At 38.1% G+C, this 24,897-nt stretch overlaps 1 protein-coding gene across 2 annotated transcripts in view; it reads right to left on the bottom strand.

Annotated features, from left to right (window-relative positions):
• PHKA1 (phosphorylase kinase regulatory subunit alpha 1) overlaps nt 1–24,897 on the bottom strand; it is a 186,711-nt gene that overhangs the window by 99,559 nt on the left and 62,255 nt on the right. For both annotated transcript variants that reach the window (XM_047092509.1, XM_047092510.1), the window contains exon 14: nt 7,797–7,931. In XM_047092509.1, coding sequence (XP_046948465.1) covers nt 7,797–7,931 — 135 coding nt within the window. The remainder of the gene's footprint in view (nt 1–7,796; nt 7,932–24,897) is intronic.

Below are 24,897 nucleotides of genomic sequence, written 5' to 3'. Positions count from 1 at the left end.
AAATAAAATTTTTGTTTTCCTAGCAGCGAGACTTTATACTTGGTTTCTTGGCCTCTCATTCCATGCGAGCACAACTTAAAACTCAGCAAATGTCTCAAAGGGAAACTGCACAGAGAATGGTGCTTAGTTTTCTGAGGTTCTCTTCTTTTCAGGTTTTTGGCTGCTCAAGTTATGGCTGTCTTAATTATTTTCTAATGCCCTCATTCACCTTTATTTTTATTTACTTTTAAAATGTTTATTTATTTTGAAAGAGAAAGTGTGTGCATGATCAGGTGAGGGACAGAGAGAGAGGGAGGGAGAGAATCTTAAGCAGGCTCTGCACTGTCAGCACAGAGCCCAATATGGGGCTTGATCTCATGAACCATGAAATCATGACCTCAGCTGAAACCAAGAGTCGGACACTTAACCAACTGAGCCACCCAGGCACCCCTCACCTTTATTTTTAAAATATAGCCATTGTAGTTGTTCTTAGTATGAAGATTAGTCCAATATAAGCAATTTCACAGCTGGAATCACAAAGTCTACTTTATTCTTTTTAATTGTGGCACAACATATCATAATTCAACCATTCTTATTCATACATATTAGGTTGCTCCTAACTGTTGTTTTGCCATTACCAATTATGTTGTAATGAACAGCTTTGTATATATATATCTTTGTGCACTTGTATGAGTATTATATAGGATTGATTCCTATAAGTAAGGTTGTTAGTCAAAAATATGTGCATTAACATTTTTTTATGGGTAATGCCAAATTGCCTCTGATTTACACTACTACCAGGAGTGCTGAGAGTATCCATTTCTCCACATATTCACCAGCACTGGATATTATCAATCTTAACTTTTATAAAATGGATGGGCAAAAGTTTCTATTTCATTTCTGTTTTATCTTACATTTTCCCAATTATTAAAGAGTCCGAAGCTTGATAACTTAAAAAGTATAGTGCTAAGAAAGAAGAAACTGTGACCAACAGCACCAAAAAGTAAGGCCAGAAACATACACACATGCACATGTATGTGCGTGCGCTCACACACACACACGTTAATGAATCTATGTATGTACAGTAAATGATCAAGGTGACATTTCAAAACAGTGTTTATATGAACTATTCAGTCAATAGTGCTGGAATGACTGGCTATTTAGCAAACAAGTTATGATTCTTACATCATAAGATAAATGAAAATTAAAATTCTAGACTACGTGTTAAATGTAAAATTGTGACTAAAAAGAAATAAAATACAGTGAAAATGTATCTGACCTAGCAATGAGTTTATCTTTCTAAGGATAACAGCAAAGAAACCAAAAAGGAAACAATTTTACTATGAAGAAATATAAAACTTTTGTATGTCAAAATCAAATACAAAATTAAAAGGCAAATAATAAAATAACAAAACATTGCAATAACATGTGGAAGACAAAGTGTTAGCATCTCTCATATAAAAAAATATTGTCTAAACTAATAAGAAACTGGCAATTTTCCAGTAGTAAAATGGTAAAAGAATATCAATAAATAATTTACAAAATAAGTAGAAAAAAAGGCAACTTAATTTATCAAAACAATTTATTACCTATATGTCTAAAAACCTGAAATTATGCTAACACAGATATTAAAATAGTGTTATAGGAGGTTATTTAAGAAAATATAATAGGGTTCATTATACATTATTATATTGCAAAGTACAAATTGTGGGGCACCTAGGTGGCTCAGTCAGTTAAGCAACCGACTCTTGATTTTGGCTCAGGTTGGTTCGTGAGATCAAGTTCCGCATTGAGCTCTGTGCTGACAGTGTGGAGGCTCGTTGGGATTCTCTCTCTCCCTCTCTCTCTCTGCCCCTTCCCTGCTCACTCTCTCTCCCTCTCTCAAAATACATAAATAAACATTAAAAAAATTGTACAAATTGCAAAGTACAAATTGCAAAGACTATTCTTTTGGACACCATTTTTCTAAAAACAAGTATGTATATATGTATATATTTATAAAAAAATGATTGGAAGCAAATACTCCAAAATAAAAACAATAGCTTCCTATGAGTGATAGAATTATAGGTGACTTTTATCTTTTTCCTTTGTGCTTTGCTCTACTTTTCAGTTCCCTGCATCCAGTATGTACATATCAATTTGTAATCATAGCTTACTACTTATGAAAATTGAAGAATGAGAATAGTACATCTATTCAAATCAAACTAGGAGATAAATTTACAATTCCTGAAGAAATGAAACATATATATATATATATATATATATGCTAAAATGGATGCATTTGACATTCAAAAATTTGCACAAAGGCAAGAAAATAATTATCTAAAAGAAAGTTACAAAACAAAATATATATGTACATTACAAACTTCATTGATAAAAGCCTACCATAAAGCATACTTAAAAGAACTGATAAATATATATGAAAATGTACAGATCCTGCTAGATATACAAGCAATAGGAGACACAATTTCAAAAAAAAAAGTAAAGCAAAATTGAAAAAAGTGCATATCCTCACTGGGAATTAAAGAAAGGCAATTAAAATAGCATGTGTGATAAAACTATTAATCTAATGAAAAATGATAAAAATTCAATGTTAGTGGGGTAGTAAAAATAAAAAGATATATTTTGTATTTATTGATGTCACTAAAAATTGGTTTGTCTTTGTAAAGAATACTCTGGCAACACAAAACAAGAGCCACAAGGTTGTCCATACTCTTTTATCCAGAATCCCTTTTTCTGAGAATATGCTCCAAAGAAGCAGGAGTGTATGTATGAAAGCCTATACAAAGGCATTCACAGAAGTATAAAAACTTGGGAAAGAATTCAAGTACCTAATAAAAAGGCAATAATTACTTTAATTTGATGGAGTAATACATAGTTCTTTCAATATGTAAACAAACTTACAAGAAAGAATAAGTGAAAAAAACCAGTTAATATGCACACATAAAATATAACTATAAGTGTATCTATGCACACTAACAGATTAGGAAAGAGTTCGAACTATATAAAGAATTAAGTTTAATATTCATGAAGTTCTTATGTTCCTAAAGTTGATTAATCTCATACTTTAAAAAAATTAAAAAAAGATATTACAGAACTGAAATACATGAAGTACAGTGTTTGAGGTGAGGCAGACATTCCCATTTAGTTAACATATATACATGATTACGCCTGGTAAAGAAATCTCTCTTTTTTTTTTTTGGTGGTAGTACAGTTCTCACTTGATGTATGCTTCAAGCAATTTTGGAATTGTGAAATTGTTACAATGTTAAAAATTTGAAGAGTCACTCATTTGATAAGTTATCGTATCATGCCTTTCCTGACTTTCCCAGACAAATCTATCCTCTTTGTCCTGTGCTTTGTACATAACACCACTACTATAACATTTATAAGGCTGCACTATAATTCACTGGGTAAGTGTCTATGTTGCCTATAGCATCTAGCCCAGTGCCTGGTACATAAGTGAGCAACAGATTCTTATGAAAGAATGAATGAAGCAAACGCAGAAAAATATTTGGAAAATAAATGAAACTTGTTAACTTGAGTCCCTGTAATGGTTAATCACTCATTAAACTCAAGATCCATCAGTCTTCATTTCCTGTGACTAGGAAATAATAGCTTAGTAAGAGGCCCCAAACAAAGTGTAGGCTTTGAAAAAGTGACCAGCAGGGAGTTTGCTTCAGTTTGTTGGAGAGATGTGATGTGATGCAGGTAGATTCCAAGAATGATGGCCCAGAGCTTGGAAGTTACCTATATCCTAGTAAGATTATGCTGAATTTAGAGCAATACATGTGAAGAAGTAACCTATCATCTTCTGAGTGACAGCCAGAAAGAATCAGGTCAAAGGCAACAACAGGACTTGCATGAACTCCAAACCATAAAGACTTTCTAAGAGGGTCAAAGAAAGTGACTACAAGATCAACTAATACTTGATCTTGGAATAAGATTTGGGCTACATGGAGAAATACCTTCCTTATGTCAAAACATTTAGTAGACTGGGATCTGGAAACTAGGAGCACATTATAGTCTGAGGCTAGAGGGAATGGCCAAAAAGATAAAAACCAGGAGTCTGGTTCTGAGAAGGAGTGAGATATTCATCCCAGCTTGTAAAGCATCAACCCAAATTAATCTCAGAAGTTTCAGAAACTTGACTTGGAATTTATCTCAGATAGGGTTGAGTAAAGGGCTCAGTATTTTGTAATAGTCAAGCTACACTGTAGCTATATCTCAGAAATTAACTAGGATCTGAGATCTATAGTCAATAAACTTGTTAATTTCTATGTTTACATTTTAGTTTCCCCCTTTTTAAAGTAAAGTTTCTTTACAAAATTTCAACTTTGCACTTGAATTAAAAAGAAAAGGGACTTTGTACTTTATAGCTAGGATGGAAGAAGGGAGAAATCTGTATATTCCAAGAGTCATATTTAGTATTAAAAGCTCTAAGAGTTAAGGCCCTGTTGGCATAAATTATGAGTGCCTATGAGAGATAGAGAAAAGTCACCTCTGACTGTTGGTCCTTTCCTCCTTGGTTGATTCCATCTCAGTTGAGATCTACATAACAGCCATAGAAATTGAGTTTCTGAAATAGGTGTTAGTAAAAAGGTAAGGAAACTGGTTTTGACCTGTATGAGATTTGGCTTGGCTATAATTACTAACAGACCATTCTTGGTGAAGAAGAAAAGCATACACACACACATATATACACAAAGCGCGTGCGCACGTGCACACACACACACACACACACACACACACACACATACACAAAAGCCAGGCTCTGGTTCTCTAAGTGGCAATCCATTATCTAGGATAGAATCTTTATTTATAAATTTGCCCTTTTGTGGCTTGATTTAAGATTGTATTAATTTCTAACTGGTGCTATAACAAATTACCACAAATGTAGTGGCTTAAAATAACACATATTTAAATTCTTACAGCTCTTAAAGTCAGAAGTACAAAATAAGCCTTATGGGTATTATAAGGTAAAATCAAAATTAAAAGGTCAGCAGGCTGGTTCCTTCTAGAGAATTGTTCCTTGCCTCTTCCAATTTCTAGAGGATAAGGCTAGCAGCTGTATCACTCCAATCTCTTGCTTCTGTCCCCACATGTCCTGCTTCTACAGGCAGATATCCCTTTGGCTCCCTCTTATAAATAGGACACCTATGATTACATTTAGGGCCCACATGGATAATCCAGAATAATCCTATTTCAATCTCTTTAATTTTATCACATTGTCAACTCCCTTTTATTATATACGGTAACATTCACAGGTGCCAGGGATTAGGGCCTCGATGTCATTGGGGACCATTTTTCAGCCTTCCACAGTCCATACTCTGGCCCCTAAAGATTCATATCCCTCCAATTTACAAAGTGCATTCACTCCATCCCAACATTCCCCAAACTCTCAACACATCACAGCATCAACTGAAGTACAAAATACCTTCTAAATATCATTATTCATAAAGCCCCACGTCTCATCATCTAAATCAGGTATGAGTGAGGATCTGGGTATGATACATCCTGAAGCAAAATTCCTACCTGTGGACCTTTGAAACTAGAAAATAAGTTATATTCTCTCAAAATACAGGCATAGACTCCTCGTTAGTATAGTGGTTAGTATCCCCGCCTGTCAAAATACAGGCATAGAATACAAATTATGGACATTCTCATTCCAAAAGGGAGAAAATGGAAGGAAGGAGTCAACAGCCCTGTTTGGGGCTTTTAAAATCTAACTGGGCAAACTCCATTAGGTTTCAAGGCATGGTAGTAATCCTCTGTGGTTTTAGGCTCTGCCATCTGAGCCCAAGGCACCTCCCTTGAAGTCATACTTCCTTTTTCTTGAAGAGTAGCATTTGTTTAAAGCTTAGTAGTTTTATCAGCCTGCTTTCTGGCTATAGAGTTTGGGAAATCCAATATCCTTCTTTAATCTTGTCCTCTCTCTGTCCCTTTCAGTCCAATTTGGCATTGTTTCTGCATGTAGAACATTCTCAAAAACTTTGTATTACATATATGTCATGGGGGTTCATGCCATTAGCCAAGAGGGTCCTCTCCCAAGATCTTTCCTGTATAATATCTCTAGTCTTAGATTCTGCTGATATGGTTGAGGGAATCCACGAGTCACAAGCCTATTCTCTTTAAAGAGCCCACTGTGTAAATGAATACACTGATCTTTTGATCTTTCTGAAGCACTAGCAAAAGGTTGTCCAGCCATACCCTTGGCCTTTTTTCCAGAGCATGCATTCCTAACAGTAAATCTCCTAATTTTATCATCTTTTCCAATCCGAGAATTTCATCAAGTCCTAGTTCCTTTTTGCTTAAATGCTCTTCCTTCAATTTATCTCTTCCCTCTTGCATTTTACTATAAGCAGCCAGAAAAAGCCAGGTCATGATTTCAACACTCTGCTAGAAAATCTCCTCAGCTAAATATCCAAGTTCATAATTTGTAGTTGTGTTTTCCACATAATAGGACACAATTCAGCTAACAATCTCCTGCTGTGACTATATGACAAGGATCCCTTTCCTCCAGTTTGCAAGAACATGTTCCTCATTTCTTTCTGAGCACTTACCAGCCATGCCTTTAGCATCCCAACAGTTTAAGGCAATATAGACTTTTCTACCATGTGACTCAAAATTCTTCCAGCCTCTATCCATTACCTGATTCCAAAGCCACTTCTGCATTTTTATATATTTGTTACAGCATCACCCCATTTCTCAGTACCAAAATCTGTATTACTTTCCCATTCCTGCTGTTAACAAATTACCACAAACTTAGTGGCTTAAAACAACACATATTCATTCTCTTACAGCTCTGGAGGTCAGAAGCCCAACATGAGTCTTACAAGAATAAAAACAAAACCAAGGTATTAACAGGGCCGATTTCTTCTGAAAGTTCCAGGAGATAATCTGTTCCTTTTCAATTCTAACTACTAGAGGCTGTGGGCATTCCTTAAAAATCTTTGGCTCATAGCTGCATCACTCCAATCTCTTGTTCTGTTGTCACATGTCCTACCTTCTATACTATGAACTCCTTCTGCTTTCCTTGTATAAGGACACTTGTGATTATATTTAGGGTCCACCTGGAAAACCCAGGATAATCCTCCTCATCTCACGCTCCTTAAACTAATCATACCTGCAAAATCTCTTCTGCTATATAAGGTAATATTCACAGGTTCCAGGAATTAGGACTTAGATACCTTTGGGGGCCATTATTCAGTCTTCCAAAAGGGTAGGTTAGAAAATTTTGCAGATCCTTTCTTTGTTTTTTCAGTTAACAGCATAGTAATTTCTTTAATGTAAAATCTGTAACAAATTGTATAAATCTGTAATTTGTAGTAATTTGCTTAATGTGTCGATCACAAAGTTTCATAAATTAAATAAAAATTGCATACTAATTAAAATAAGTTTTAGATTAAATGGAATTTTAAAATTTTGTCAACCAATTCATTACATGACAAAGTATAAAAAGACCTAAAAACAAGTTCCTTGGCTATTACTTTACCTAAAATTAGCATGTATTCAAAACAGAAATATAGGTCTCAAGAAAGGGGAGAACATGTTAGTTAAGCATGCACTTGGAATGAAGATACAATATTGTTTGCTGTTATGCCCTAGGTACCAGACTTCATAAACACATTTAAAATTATCAAGCCTGCTCAGGATATATTGGGTTAGAAACTTAGGTTCCAAAGACTCCAAATTCCTTTTCAGATCCAGTTGAATAAAGCAGTTACAAAACCAAGAAAAAATAAAAAGGAAAGAAATCAGCCTGTATTGAATAATGCTTTGATTATTATAATGATTATTAAGGCCAATTTCCTTACCTAGGCTGGAATAAATGTGGCTGAGAATACGGGCTGGTTGTACTCTGATAGGGTATACTTCAGCAATGGTCTCTACATCAATTCCCTTGTCCTTCAAAATGGCCTTGATTTCTTCTGTCTCAGCTAGAATGGAAACTAAGAAAGAAAGAAAGATGAGGTCAATAGAAACTTTTATTTTAATAGGAACCTAAAAATCTCTCAAGCCACATAATTTCTTCTGAAGGGAAGAGAAGAAAATGGGAGGAAATCAATAGTTATTGAGGAACTTTTATGAAACACATACCATGCTAGGTACCTAACACTGTTACCTAAATGAAAAAGCTAAAAGGATCTCTTGACTAGAGAATTAGGTTCTGCTTTTTTGGCTAAGTACCTATGTGCTCCTAGAGATTGCCACACTCTATGTCTGAGATTCCATGTGTAAGTAGGAAAAAAAAATCCGATGTGAGGTGTGTTATAGCTTTGGTAATAGTTGCTTCTCCAAGGCTCTTTCTTATCCTTACCCTTAAGACCAGACAGATTTTGAGGGTAATAATAAGAACTACTATATAGCTAGAGAATGGTAGAAGACAAGGTAAACTCGGAATATAGAACTGGGGTACCATAGATAAAATTGTGTGTGGTTCTTTTGGGAGTTGGGGGACAGGGATACCACTTCTCTAGATTCTGAGCCTGCCAAACCTGGACAACTCCCTTTTCAAAAAAATTTTTAACACTTTATTTATTTTTGAGAGACATAGAGAGACACAGCATGAGCAGGGGAAAGGCAGAGAGAGAGGGAGACATAGAATCCGAAGCAGGCTCCAGGCTCTGAGCTGTCAGCACAGAGCCTGATGCAGGACTCGAACTCACAAACTGCGGGGTTCATGACCTGAGCTGAAGTCGGACACTCAACCAACTGAGCCACCCAGGCGCCCCTCCCTTTTCTTCCTTTTATATTTATGTCTGTGAAGTGGTTATCATACTCACTAAGCAAGAGGCCAGGCCAGTTCCCTGACTCTTTTGTTTACTCTCCCTCTAGAGGACAGATACCTGGTTGAGGGCTAATAATCCAAGTGGGGCCTCAGCTAGTTTGACACTAAGCACCAGGGGCAAACATGCACCTTCTTGTTCCTTCAGTGGTGGTAGATGTGTTGAATTGGATAATGGGAAAATGAAGGTACCATTTGGTTCATTCAAGTTGACTAGCATTTTCTATGTTGAGCATCGGGGGCAAAAACCTAGTTAACAGAGTGCCACTTTCTTTATCTTTGCCATTATCTTTTGTGTGTATCTTTCTATCTTGGGGGCCTCATGGCATTGTGTTACTGTGGTCTGGGTCAGGAAATGCAGGATACGGTGATCATAGGTTTCCCTGGACATAACACAATCTTGATTACTTAGAACTAAAAACACAAAAATGACAAAGATTCTCCAGGGAAAATGTACAAAGGAAGAATGATAATGCAGCTAAGGAAAGTCCAGAAAAACACATGTGGTTACCCATTCATTTATTAACAAACATTTATTAAGCACCTAAGTGGATGAGGTACTATGCTAGGCATTAGGGATAAAGAGATGGATAAATTAGTCTCTCTCTTAAAGGAGCTTACAGTGTAATGGAATTACACATAAACTGATTATAAACTAAGCTGCTAGGTAAATAAAGATATGCACAAAACATTATAAACCACCCAAATGCAACACCTATCATGTCTGGGACTGGTAGGGAGTGGTTTCAGAAAAGGCTTTCTGGAAGAGTTGATATCTAAGCTGAATTTGAAAGAATGAATGTTAGCCAGGAGAAAGAAAGGAATAGGAATGGGGAAATCCATTTTAGGTAGAAGGTACACAATGGTCATAAAACATGGAAATGAAAAAAGAATGTGTATGTGTTGGGGAGGGGGAAACTACATACACTTCAATGTTGCTGTAGCATAAAATACCTTGCATGGTGGTAAAAAAAAAAAAGAATCTGGAAAGGCAGACAGAGGCTAGATTTTTATGGAGGGTATATGTGCCACTTTAAAGATTTTGTATTTTATCCTTGGGTAATGATTTCCAAACTTCATTCTACTAAGCTTCAGGGACCTGCAGAGGGCAATGCAATTGGTAGCGGGAGTAGAGAGGACTGAAAGAGAGGCAACTGAGCAACACTCTGGGGTACTAGGAATAGTTTCAACCCCAACAGTTGAGCTCTTTTTTTACTTTACGTTTTATAAAAACATTTAGAAAATGCCACCAATGTGCTAGGCACTACCAAATGCTAGGGGTACAGAGATAGGCATGATCCCTGGAGAAAATGACATTGACATTGAGTTCTGCTAGAAGGCTTAATGGAAATTAATCTGGCAAAGGTGAAGGTAAAAGTATGAGAAGTTGTTCCAGACAGAAGAAAAAGCAGAAACAAAGGCTCAAAGGCAGCACAGAACAAGGCAGATATAGGAATTATATAATGCTCTTACCGCAGGAGCATGAAGTGTGAAGGAGCCATGTAAAAAATGACAATGGAGACAGGGTCAGGCACCAGATCCTAAAGGACCTTATAAGCCATATGAAGGAGGTTGGCAACAGAAACCCCTGTAGAGTTGTAATCAGGAAAATAATATGTCCATATCTGTACCTTAAAAAGCATATTAATGTTGATGATTAAAGAATAAGCTGATAGACTGTAGTGGGCCTAGACTGAAGACTTAAAAATCCATTGCAGTAATGCAAGTGAGAGATGTTGATTACCTAGATTAGGATCATGACATCGGCACTGAAGAGGACTAGATGGATTTCAGAGTCATTTAGAAGGTAAAGAAATCAGGATTTGTTAAGTGATTGAATATAGGAGGTGTGAGAGGGGGAGATATTGAGAATGATTCCCCAGGACTTTATATGTGGAACTGAGAATGGTGTGTGCCTTTAATGACACAGGCATATAGGGAGAAAAGCAGGCATGGGTGATATAGTAGTAGGAGGGTGCAGCTGAATAATTTTAGACATGTCAGGTTTTTCTTTTTTTTTAATTTTTTAATGTTCATTTATTTTTGAGAGAGAGACACACACAGAGTGTGAGTGGGGGAGGGGCAGAGAGAGACAGGGAGACATAGAATCCGAAGAAGGCTCCAGGCTCTGAGCTGGCATGATGTGGGGCTTGAACTCACGAGCTGTGAGATCATGACCTGAGCTGAAGTTGGATGCTTAACTGACTGAGCCACCCAGATACCCCAAGACATGTCGAGTTTTTCTAAGTTTATTTATTTATTTTGAGAGAGAGAGAGAGAGAGAGAGAGCGAGCATGAGCAGGGGAGGGGCAGAGAGAGAATTCCAAGCAGGCTCCATGCTCAGCCCCAATGCGGGGCTCGACCTCATGACTGTGAGATCATGACCTGAGCTAATTTAAAGAATTGGGTAAGAAATGGGCAGATAAAAAAGCCTGGGGTGGGAATGAGGAGTTCTTGTCTCAAGGCTTGAATTTTCTCTATGATATAGGAAGTGAAGTCATCTTCTGAGAGGGAAGAAGTGAGGAGGTAGGGAAAGGGAGAAGGTCTGGAATAGGAGCCTAACAGACCAGAACAAATATTCTGAGTAAGAAGGTCTATGGATACAAGTCCTAGGAATACCAACAATTAAGGGTCAAAGAGAAGAGGAAGCCCAGAATGAGGCAGAAAAATGCAAAATTCAGGTTGAAGAAGATCCAAGAGATGGTATCACAGAAGGCATGTGAGTTAAGAGTTTCTGGAAAGAGGGGCGCCTGGGTGGCGCAGTCGGTTGAGCGTCCGACTTCAGCCAGGTCACGATCTCGCGGTCCGTGAGTTCGAGCCCCGCGTCGGGTTCTGGGCTGATGGCTCAGAGCCTGGAGCCTGTTTCCGATTCTGTGTCTCCCTCTCTCTCTGCCCCTCCCCCGTTCATGCTCTGTCTCTCTCTGTCCCAAAAATAAATAAATGTTGAAAAAAAAATTCAAAAAAAAAAAAAGAGTTTCTGGAAAGATAAACAACAAATGAAACAGAAAGATCTACTATGGTGTGGATTGAAAAATATCTACTGAGTTTTTCAATAAATTAAGCAAAAGCATTTTCAGAGGAGTAATAAGCCACACTGGAAAGGACTGCAGAATGCATGGAATATAAAGAAGCAGAAATTCGGATGAGAAAGGAAAGATAGGATTACTAGAGGGTGACAGGTATGTAAATGAACTAAAAAACAGAGCCAAAAGAGAGGAAGAGTTTGAAGATTAGAGGAAAGAGTAGGTTTCTAGGAAGGCTGGGGATGAGGATAGGATCAAGCATTAGAAGGAGGAGTTGGTCTTAAAGAGGAGAAGAAACACCTTTTTTGAGACTGGAGAAAAGGGGACAAGGATAAGTGAAGATATAAGTAAGATTGTGGTGGAGGGTTGGGAAATAGACAGTGATCATAATATTAACATTAGCTAGATTAAGATATCTAACCTTGGTAGCAGGCCAAGAAAAAGGACAAAAACAAGGGATGGGCTTGAAAATAGAAGGTTTCGAATAGTGGCTGAAAAGAATGAAAATGCTGAGTAACAGTAAGAACAAGGACTAACAGGAGGCACTGTGGGCCTAGCTGGGTTGGAGACTTCAGAATTACAGTGCTACCATCTGCTGATTTGTGTGATTTCTTTCCAGCAGAATTTAGTAGACCAGGTATAGGATCAGAAAATGCAGAATGGAAGAGGCTGAGAAGATGACAGACTAGGGGGACCTAAAGATTGTCTCATCCCACAGATACAACTAGATAACACTCACATCAGTGTAAATAACCCAGAAAACAATTTGAAAACTGGCAGAACAAACTCTACAACTTAAGGTAGAGAAGAGGCCACAATGAAGAAGGTAGAAAGGGCAAAGATGACATTTGGAGCAAAATGGACTGTGGCCATCTGTAGCGGGGAGGGAGCCAGTGGCATAGAGAAGAGCAAAAAACAGACTATTACACCGAGGAGCCCAAATGGGGAGGAAAAATCCCCATAACACTTGGCTTTGAAAGCAAGAGGGGATGAGTTTTGTGAATTCCTACAACCAGCAGGACTTAAAGCCTGGAATTTTAAAAATTAGCAGTTTCAGCCCTGGGAGAACCCAGAGGGCATTAGGAAGTGGAATCCCTGCCCTTTAAGAGACCACGACAACCAACCAGCAGGATACAGTGTGGAAGCAGCAGTATGAAACACACTGGGGACAAATGAGAGGGAGAGTTATTTACTCATCTCAGAGCATGTCCCTGAGTGATCACAGTGAGACCCTTCCAGGAATAAAGGAGCTGGAAGGTACCATTTCTGTCCCTCACCACTCAGCATAAATACATGGCCACTGGCAGCAACCAGCAGTGTTGAAACTTGCTACTTAACTTGCTTACACCAAATCCTGCCATTCCCACATTTGGGTGGATCTGCCCTTCCCAGTCATGCTTGCCTCAGTCATGGCGTTGCAGGTCCCCTCCCCCAGAACACAGGTGGAAACCCCACCAACACCTTATCTCCCAATCCACATGTTCTATGGGACTAAAGTTCCAGTGCCAGTGTCAGGTCTCATTTTGCACGCTGACAGGTACATACCTTGTTAAAATATGCTCCACCCAGCCAGGGACCAAACACTGACAACAATAGGCAAAGAGAGTCCCTGCAGACAACTTGACTAAAGGAAAAAGAGGCCAGGACTCAAGAGTAGGGCATACACAGCCCACATAAGAAATCCTTCCTGAAGTTCCAGGTCCTGGGGAATGGGACACCACACAGCAAGACACTATGGGACCTCTTCTTCATAAGGCTATTATCATTAGGAACAACAGAAGTAAGTGACTTTCCTCTCACAGAAAAGACACAGAGACTTAGACAAAATGAGACAGAGGAATATGTTACAAAAGAAATAAAAGGACCAAATCACAGCAAGAGACTTAAGTAAAACAAATGTAAGTAGAATTCCTGATAGAGAATTTGAAGTAATGGTCTTTTAAAGATACTTGTTGAATTTGAGAAAAGAGTGGAAGCCATCAGGGAGACCTTTAACAAAGAGATAAAAAAAGAACCAATCAAAGATGAAGAAGACAATAACTGAAATTAAAAATACACTTGATGGGGGGCGCCTGGGTGGCTCAGTCGGTTAAGCGTCCGACTTCAGCTCAGGTCACAATCTCGCGGTCCGTGAGTTCGAGCCCCGCGTCAGGCTCTGGGCTGATGGCTCAGAGCCTGGAGCCTGCTTCCGATTCTGTGTCTCCCTCTTTCTCTGCCCCTCCCCCATTCATGCTCTGTCTCTCTCTGTCTCAAAAATAAATAAACGTTAAAAAAAATTAAAAAAAATACACTTGATGGAATAAATAGGAGGCTAGAGGAAGTAGAAAAACAAATTACTGACCTGAAAGAGTAATGTAAAATAATTAAGCTGAAAAAATGAGAGGAAAAAAATATTATGCAAACTGAGAATAGCCTTAGGGAACCCAGGGACTCCATCAAGGTAATAACATTCACATTATAGAGATCCCAGAAGAAGAAGAGAGAGAATAGAAGATAGAAAATTTATTTGAAGAAATAATAGCTGAAAATTTCCCTAATATGGAGAAGGAAACATATCCACATCCAGGAGACAAAGAAATCCCCATAAAAAATCAACCCTAGGAGATCCACACTCAGTAAGTAGTGTGGCATAGTAATTAAAGTGGCAAAATTAGTGATGAATAATTTTAAAAGCAGCACGAGAGAAGACAATTATATGCGAGGGAAACTCCATAAGGCTATGAGTAGATTTTTCAGCAGATCTTTGCAGACCAGAAGGGAGTGGCATGATATATTCAAAATGCTAAAAGGGAAAAATCTTCAGCCAAGAATACTCTATATCAAGCAAGGCTATCAATCAGAATAGAAGGAGAGATAAAGAGTTCCTCAGATAAAAACTAAAGGAGTTCATGACCACTAAACCAGCTCTACAAGAAAGTAGTGGAAAGACCATAAGTAAGAGTATGAAAAGTAGTAAGATAATTATTTTACTTACAAAAGCAGTAAAAATAAGTATTTCTGTAAAACTCAGTCAACAGATTCATAAAATAAAAGGATGTAGACTATGACACCATGTACCTAAAGTGTTGGGGGGTGGTTAATAAAGAATGGGTTTCAAGGAAACAGTGGCTATAAGTGACACACTGTACCAAATGGATTTAACAGATATTTTCAGAAAATTTCATCCCCAAACAGGAGAATACACATTCTTCTCAAGTGCACATGGAACATTCTCCATTATAGATCACAATTAGGCCACAAGTCTCAACAAATTTAAAAAGGTCAAAGTCATACCTTGCATCTTTTCTGGCCACAACGCTATGAAACTAGAAATAAACCACAAGAAAAAAATCTGGAAAGACCATAAATACTTGGAGGTTAAACAACATAAACAATGAATGGGTTCACCAGAAAATAAAAGAATAAATAAAAAAGTACATAAAACAAATGAAATGAAAACACAATGGTCCAAAATTTTTGGGATGCTGCAAAAGTGGCTCTAAGAGGGAAATTTACAGCAATACAAGCCTATCTCAGGAAGTAAGAAAAATCTCAAATAAAAACCTAACTTTATACTTAAAGAAGGTAGAAAAAGAAGGAAAAACAAAACCCAAAACCAGCAGAAGGAATGAAATAATAAATAAATAATAAAGATTAGAGCAGAAATAAATGATATAGAAACTAAAAAAAACAATGGTACAGATCAATGAAACCAAGAGGTGGTTCTTTGCAAAGATCAACAAAATTGATAAACCTCTAACCAGAATTAATACCTATTCTTCTCAAATTATTCCAAAACTTAGAAGAGGAAGAAAACTTCCAAATTCATTCTATAAGGCCAGTTATCACCATGATACCAAAACCAGATGAAAATACCACAAAAAAAGAGAACTACAGGCCAATCTCTCAAAGATATACATGCAAAAATCTTCAACAAAATACTATCAAACCAAATACAACAGTACATTAAAAAAAAAAAACATTCACCATGATCAACTGGGATTTATTCCTGGGATGCAATGGTAGTTCAGTATTTGCAAATCAATCAGTGTAATACATCACATCAATAAGAGAAAGGATAAGAACCATATGACCATTTCAACAGATGCAGAAAAAGCATCTGACAAAGTACAACATCCGTTCATAAAACCCTCGACACAGTAGGTTTAGAGGGAACATTACCTGAACATAATAAAGGCCTTATATGAAAGACTCACAGCTAACATCATCCTTCATGGGGAAAAACTCAGAGATTTCCTTCTAAGGTCAGGAACAAGACAAGGCCTTCTAAGGTCAGGAAAAAGACAAGGATATCTACTCTCCCCACTTTTATTCAACATAGTGTTGGAAGTCCTAGCCACAGCAAACAGACAACAAAAAGAAAAAGCATTAAATTGGTAAGGAAGAAGTAAAATTTGCAAGAAGTAAAAGAAGCACATTTGCTATTTGCAGATGACATAATAATTTATATATATAAAAAAAGACTCCACCAAAATATCAGGAACAAGACAAAGATGTCCACTCCCACTACTTTTATTTAACACAGTACTGGAAGTCCTAGCCATAGCAATCATTTTTTTTTCACTATCAAACAATATAGACTTTATTTTTTTCCTCCAAGATTTTATTTAAATTCAAGTTAGTTAACATATAATGTGGTATTGGTTTCAGGAGTAGAATTTAGTGATTCATCACTTACATATAATACCCAGTGCTCATCACAACAAGCACCCTCCTTAATACCCACTACCCATTTTAGCCCATTCCACCACCCTCAGTTTGTTCTCTATAGTTAAGAGTCTCTTATGGTTTGCCTCCCTCTCTGTTTTTATCTTATTTTATTTTTCCTTCCCTTCGCCTATGTTCACCTGTTTTGTTTCTTGAATTCCACACATGAGTGAAATCGCTTAATATAATACACTTTAGTTCCATCTACATTGTTGCAAATGGCAAGGTTTCATTCAGTTTAATGGCTGAGTAATGTTCCACTGTATATATGCCACGTCTTCTTTATCCATTCAGCAGTTGATGGACAGGTGCCTAGCCATAGCAATCAGACAACAAAAAGAAATAAAAGGCATCCAAATTGATAAGAAAGAAATATAATTTTTACTATTTGCAGATGACATGATACTCTATATAGAAAACCCTAAAAATTCCACCAAAAAACTACTAGAAATGATAAATGAATTCAGTCAATTTGCAGGACACAAAAATCAATGTACAGAAATCTGTTGCATTCCTATACACTAATAATGAAGCTACAGAAAGAGAAATTAAGAAAACAGTCCCTTTTACAATTGCACCGAAACCAATAAAATATCCAGAAACAAACTTAACCAAAGAGGTGAAAGACCTGTACTCTGAAAACTATAAAACACTAATGAAAGAAATACAAGACAATGCAAAGAAATGGAAAGACCTTCCATGCTCGTGGGTTAGAAGAACAAATATTGTTAAAATGTCTATCCAAAACAATCTACAGATTTAATGCAATTCCTATCAAAATACCAATGACATTTTTCACAGAACTAGAATAAGCAATCCTAAAATGTGTATGGAACCACAAAAGACCCTAAATAGGCAAATCAAAAAGGGAAAAGGAAAACAAAATGGGAGGTATCACAATTCCAGACTCCAAGTGATATTACAAAGTTGTAGCAATCAAAACAGTACGGTACTGACATGATGCTAAGTGAAATAAGCCATACAGAGAAAGACAGATACCATATGGTTTCACTCTTATGTGGATCCTGAGAAACTTAACAGGAACCCATGGGGGAGGAGAAGGAAAAAAAAAAAAAGAGAGGTTAGAGTGGGAGAGAGCCAAAGCAGAAGAGACTGTTAAAAACTGAGAACAAACTGAGGGTTGATGGGGGGTGAGAGGGAGGGGAGGGTGGGTGATGGGTATTGAGGAGGGCACCTTTTGGGATGAGCACTGGGTGTTGTATGGAAACCAATTTGTCAATAAATTTCATATATATAAAAAAAATAAAAAAAAATAAAATAAAAATCTGTTGCAACAGAAAAAAAAATAGACATACAGGTCAAGAAAACAGAACAGAAAACTCAGAAATAAACTCAATTATATGGTCAATCAATCTTTAAGGAAGGAGGAAAGAAAATCCAATGGGTAAAAAACAGTCTCTTCAATAAATGGTGCTGGGAAAGGTGGATAACTACATGCAAAAAATTAAACTGGATCACTTTCTTACACTATACACAAAAAATAAACTCAAAATGCATTAAAGACCTAAATGTGAGACTTGAAAACATAAAAATCCTAGTAGAGAGTATAGGCAATAATTTCTCTGACATTGGCCATAGGAACTTTACTCTAGATATGTCTCCCAAGGCAAGGGAAATAAAAGCAAAAATAAACTGTTGGGACTACATCAAAATAAAAAGCATTTGCATGGCAAAGGAAATATCAATAAAACTAAAAGGGAACCCACTCAATGGGAGAAGATATTTGCAAATGACATATCTGATAAAGGATTAGTATCAAAATATATAAAGAACTGATACAATTCAACACCCCAAAAACAAATAAGCCAATTAAAAAAATGGGCAGAACACATGAACAGATATTTCTCCAAAGAAGATATACAGATGGCCAACAGACACATGACAAGATGCTCAACATCATTCATCACCAGGGAAATCCAAATCAAAATTACAATTAGCTATCACCTCACACCTAATGGATGGCTAAAATCAAAAACTTAAGAAACAAGTGTTGTTGAGGATGTGAAGAAAAAGCAACCATCTTTCACTGTTGGTGGGAATGCAAACTGGTGCACCACTGTGGGAAACAGTATGGAGGTTCCTCAAAAAGTTAAAAATAAGACTACCCCTTGACCCAGCAATTGCACTACTAGGTATTTACTGAAAGGATACAAAAATACTGGTTTGAAGGAACACATGCACCCCAATGTTTACAGTAGAGCTATCAACAATAGGCAAATTATAGAAGCAGCCCAAAGGTCCACTGGCAGATGAATGGATAAAGAAGAGGTGGGGTACATATATAATGGAATATTGTCCAGCCATAAAAATGGATGAAGTCTTGCCGTTTGCAACAATATGGATGGAGTTAGGGAGTATAATGCTAAGTGAAATAAATAAGTCAGAGAGAGACAAATACCATATGATTTCACTCATATGTGAAATTTAAAAAATAAAACAAGAAGCAAAGGAAAAAAGAGAGTGAGGGACAAAACAAGAAACAGCCTCTTAACTATAGAGAATAATTTGATGGTTACCAGAGGAGTGGTGTGTGAGGGGATGGTTACCAGAGGGATGGGTAAAATAGGTGATAGGGATTAAAGAATACTTATCATAAAGAGCAATGAGTAATGTATATAATCGTTAAATCACTATATTGTACATCTGATCCTAATATAACATTGAAGGTCAATTATACTGGAATTAAAATAAAGAGCCTAATAGAAAAAGAAAATGCAGATGGTAAGACTGATGTGGCGTTATGATTTTTCTGGTGGGTATAGTAGAGTTGTAGTGTACTGGTGATTAAGATATTTAAATGATCAACAAATAGGTAGGGAAGAACAGACTAGGAGAAATTAGAGACAAATGTCATAGGAAGAAAAAAACACTGAAATAATATGTAGCTATGACCATAAACTGGATGTTTTTGAAACGGAAGATATATGATGTGGGATAGTTCTAAAGTTTGGTCCTCAAAATGAGTGGGTAACATAGAGGTGGAGGGAAAGGTCCCTAGGGTTATGGATATCCAAAAATTTTGAGGCTAAAATGTTAGATGGCATTCACTGTGATGCTGAAATCTAGCACTATGGCAGGATCTGGGGAAGAAGAGGAAGGCTATAAGCTAAGGGAATGAATTAGAGAAGCAGGGGATCAACAGAACCAGATGGCATAAGCCTCAAAGGAGAACAGAGTTTCTCATGGGAAGGGAAGAGTAAACTATATAGTATTATTTCCCATATAGCACCAACCCGAAAGTCAAGTGACTGGAGACATTTCATAGGAGCTTAGTACCACACTGGATTGTGTTGTTAGAGAGTCAAAAACCACCTGGAGCTTTCTAACCTTAGAAACTAGAATGATAGTGAGGTCATTAAAAGAGATAAGGATGTGGAAAGATCTGATGTTCATGGGACAGGTGAAAGAATGGTGAAAGAATGCAGACAAAAGAGGTCAGTTTTACATTAGAAGTATAAGTGGTAAAGATGTTTTATAGATATTGGGGCTAGAATTCTGAAAATGTTTACAGAGCTTAGCCCAGTGTTTTGCATAGAGTAGATACTTCAAAATTTAAGTTGATTGTTAGGAATAAAAATAAAAAGGTTTCCAGTATTCTCCAAAGAGGGAATAGTTGGAGCCATAGAAGCAAACTTATTATGAAGGGGGCAGCACTAACAAACTAATACAGAGTGTAAATACAGAAAGACAATAGTATAAAACTAAGTACACAACCATTAAAAGGGTATGAGAATGGGAATGCAAGCTGGTGCAGCCACTCTGGAAAACAGTATGGAGGTTCCTCAAAAAACTAAAAATAGAGGGGCGCCTGGGTGGCGCAGTCGGTTGGGCGTCCGACTTCAGCCAGGTCACGATCTCGCGGTCCGGGAGTTCGAGCCCCGCGTCGGGCTCTGGGCTGATGGCTCAGAGCCTGGACCCTGTTTCCGATTCTGTGTCTCCCTCTCTCTCTGCCCCTCCCCCGTTCATGCTCTGTCTCTCTCTGTTCCAAAAATAAATAAACGTTGAAAAAAAAAAATTAAAAAAAAAAAAAAAACTAAAAATAGAAATACCCTATGACCCAGCAATTGCACTACTAGGTATTTATCCACGGGATACAGGTGTGCTGTTTTGAAGGGACACATGCACCCCCATGTTTACAGCAGCACTATCAACAATAGCCAAAGTATGGAAAGAGCCCAAATGTCCATTGAAGGATGAATGGATAAAGAAGATGTGGTATATATACACAATGGAGTATTACTCAGCAGTCAAAAAGAATGAAATCTCGCCATTTGCAACTACGTGGATGGAACTGGAGGGTATTATGCTAAGTGAAATTAGTCAGTCAGAGAAAGACAAAAATCATATGACTTCACTCATATGAGGACTTTAAGAGACAAAACAGATGAATATAAGGGAAGGGAAACAAAAATAATATAAAAACAGGGAGAGGGACAAAACAGAAGAGACTCATAAACATGGAGAACAAACTGAGGGTAACTGGAGGGGTTGTGGGTGGGGGGATGGGCTAAATGGGTAAGGGACACTAAGGAATCTACTCCTGAAATCATCGTTTACTATATGCTAACTAATTTGGATATAAATTTTAACAAATAAAAAATAAAATTAAAAAAAAGGGTATGAGAGAGAAATAGGGAGGAAGATGCCAGCGTAGGAGAACGCTGGGCTCACCGCGTCCTGGTGATCACTTAGATTCCACACACACCTGCCTAAATAACCCAGAAAACTGCCAGAAGACTAGCAGAATGGATTCTCTGGAGCCAAGGGTAGACAAGAGGCCCACGGAAGAGGGTAGGAAGGGCGGAGAAGCGGTGTGCGCTACACGGATTGTCAGGAGGGAGCTGGGGCAGAGGGGCAACCCGCCGGCAAAGCGGAGCCCTCGAGTCTGCCTTGCAAAAGCGGAGGGGCCGGACACAGTGTGTTCTGACAGCAAGCGGGACTTAACATCTGGAAGGTTATAAGTTAACAGCTCTGCTCCGAGAGCGGAAGGGCTGGAGGACAATGGGAGAGACAGTTGTTGAGCCCCAGACGACAGAGCTCAGCTTGGCGGGGAACAAAGGCGCTCGCCAGCACCATCTCCCTCGCCCATCCCCCAGTCAAAATCCCAAAGGGAACCAGTTCCTGCCAGGGAACTTGCTTGCACCGGGCAAACACCCAACGCTGTGCTTCTGTGGATCCATCCCTCCTGTGGTGGGTCTGACTCCCTCCCGGTGCCGCAGGGCCCATCCTGAAGCAGATCACCGAAGGAACAGTGAGCTGACCCTGCCCCTCCCGCCCCTGTGCACCTTGCCGATCCACCCCAGCTAACGCCAGATCCCCAACACCACAAGCCTGGCAGTGTGCAAGTAGCCCAGACGAGCCACGCCACCCCACAGTGAATCCCGCTCCTAGGAGAGGGGAAGAGAAGGTACACATCAGTCTGACTGTGGCCCAGGGGCAGACAACAGGTCTGACGCGGCCCCGCCCACCAACACAAGTTATTCAAGGCAGCACAGGGGAAGTGCCCTGCAGTTCCACACCACTCCAGGGACTATCCAAAATGACGAAACGGAAGAATTCTCCTCAGAAGAATCTCCAGGAAATAGCGACAGCTAATGAACTGATCAAAAACGATTTAAACAATATAACAGAAAGTGAATTTAGAATAATAGTCATAAAATTAATCACTGGGCTTGAAAACAGTATAAGGGCAGCAGAGAATCTATTGCTACAGAGATCAAGGGACTAGGGAACATCCAGGAAGAGCTAAAAAATGCTATGAATGAGCAGCAAAATAAAATGGAGGCAATCACAGCTCGGATTGAAGAGGCAGAGGAGAGAATAGGTGAACTAGAAGATAAAATTATGGAAAAAGAAGAAGCTCAGAAAAAGAGAGATACAAATATCCAGGAGCATGAGGGGAAAATTAGAGAACTAAGTGATGCACTAAAGAGAAATAATATACGCATAATTGGTATTCCAGAGGAGGAAGAGAGAGGGAAAGGTACTGAAGGTGTACTTGAAGAAATCATAGCTGAGAACTTCCCTGAACTGGGGAAGGAAAAAGGCATTGAAATCCAAGAGGTACAGAGAACTCCCTTCAGACGTAACTTGAATCGATCTTCTGCACGACATATCATAGTGAAACTGGCAAAATACAAGGATAAAGAGAAAATTCTGAAAGCAGCTAGGGATAAACGTGCTCTAACATATAAAGGGAGACCCATAAGACTCGTGACAGATGTCTCCACTGAAACTTGGCAGGCCAGAAAGGAATGGCAGGAAATCTTCAATGTGAGGAACAGAAAAAATATGCAGCCGAGAATCCTTTATCCAGCAAGTCTGTCATTTAGAATAGAAGGAGACATAAAGGTCTTCCCAAACAAACAAAAACTGAAGGAATTCGTCACCACTAAACCAGCCCTACAAGAGATCCTAAGGAGGATCCTGTGAGACAAAGTACCAGAGACATCACTACAAGCATGAAACATCACAAGGACTCTAAACCCATATCTTTCTATAATAACACTGAGTGTAAATGGACTAAATGCACCAACCAAAAGACATAGGGTATCAGAATGGATAAAAAAACAAGACCCATCTATTTGCTGTCTACAAGAGACTCATTTTAGACCTGAGGACACCTTTAGATTCAGAGTGAGGGGATGGAGAACTATTTATCATGCCACTGGAAGTCAAAAGAAAGCTGCAGTAGCCATACTTATATCAGACAAACTAGACTTTAAATTAAAGGCTGTAACAAGAGATGAAGAAGGGCATTATATAATACTCACAGGGTCTATCCATCAGGAAGAGCTAACAATTATAAATGTCTATGTGCCAAATACGGGAGCCCCCAAGTACACAAAACAATTACTCACAAACATAAGCAACCTTATTGATAAGAATGTGGTAATTGCAGGGGACTTTAACACCCCACTTACAGAAATGGAGAGATCATGTAGACACATGGGCAAATAAAGAAACAAGGGCCCTGAATGATACATTGGATCAGATGGACTTGACAGATATATTTAGAACTCAGCATCCCAAAGCAACAGAATATACTTTCTTCTCGAGTGCACATGGAACATTCTCCAAGATAGATCACATCCTTGGTCACCAAACAGCCCTTCATAAGTATACAAGAATTGAGATCATATCATGCATACTTTCAGACCACAATGCGATGAAGCTTGAAATCAACCACAGGAACAAGTCTGGAAAACCTCCAAAACCATGGAGGTTAAAGAACACCCTACTAACGAATGAATGGGTCAACCAGGCAATTAGAAAAGAAATTAAAAAATATATGGAAACAAGCAAAAATGAAAGTACAACAATCCAAACACTTTGGGATGCAGTGAAGGCAGTCCTGAGAAGAAAATACACTGCAATCCAGGCCTATCTCAAGAAACAAGAAAAATCCCAAATACAAAATCTAACAGCACACCTAAAGGAACTAGAAGCAGAACAGCAAAGACACCCGAAACCCAGCAGAAGAGAAATAATAAAGATCAGAGCAGAAACAAACAATATAGAATCTAAAAAAAAGTGTAGAGCAGATCAATGAAACCAAGAGTTGTTTTTTTGAAAAAATAAACAAAATTGATAAACCTCTAGCCAGGCTTCTCAAAAAGAAAAGGGAGATGACCCAAATAGATAAAATCATGAATGAAAATGGATTTATTACAACCAATCCCTCAGAGATAAAAGCAATTATTAGTGAATACTATGAAAAATTATATGCCAACAAACTGGACAACCTGGAAGAAATGGACAAATTCCTAAACACCCACACGCTTCCAAAACTCAATCAGAGGAAATAGAAAGCTTGAACAGACCCATAACCAGCAAGGAAACTGAATAGGTTATCAAAAATCTCCCAACAAACAAGAGTCCAGGACCAGATGGCTTCCCAGGGGAGTTCTACCAGACGTTTAAAGCAGAGATAATACCTATCCTTCTCAAGCTATTCCAAGAAATAGAAAGGGAAGGAAAACTTCCAGACTGATTCTATGAAGGCAGTGTTACTTTGATTCCTAAACCAGACAGAGACCCAGGAAAAAAAGAGAACTACAGGCCAATATCCCTGATGAATATGGATGCAAAAATTCTCAATAAGATACTAACAAATAGAATTCAACAGCATATAAAAAGAATTATTCACCATGATCAAGTGGGATTCATTCCTGGGATGCAGGGCTGGTTCAACATTCGCAAATCAATCAATGTGATACGTCACATTAATAAAGGAAAAGATAAGAACCATATGATCCTGTCAATCGATGCAGAAAAGGCCTTTGACAAAATCCAGCACCCTTTCTTAATAAAAACCCTTGAGAAAGTCGGGATAGAAGGAACATACTTAAACATCATCAAAGCCATTTATGAAAAGCC

The sequence above is a fragment of the Lynx rufus genome, unplaced genomic scaffold (assembly GCF_022079265.1).
Source record: "Lynx rufus isolate CCGP_SWC_20201006 ecotype Redwood Valley unplaced genomic scaffold, mLynRuf1.p SCAF_30, whole genome shotgun sequence".
NCBI lineage: Eukaryota > Metazoa > Chordata > Mammalia > Carnivora > Felidae > Lynx > Lynx rufus.
Note: the sequence above shows the minus strand (reverse complement) of the source record. Positions and strands in the feature narration are given on the sequence as shown.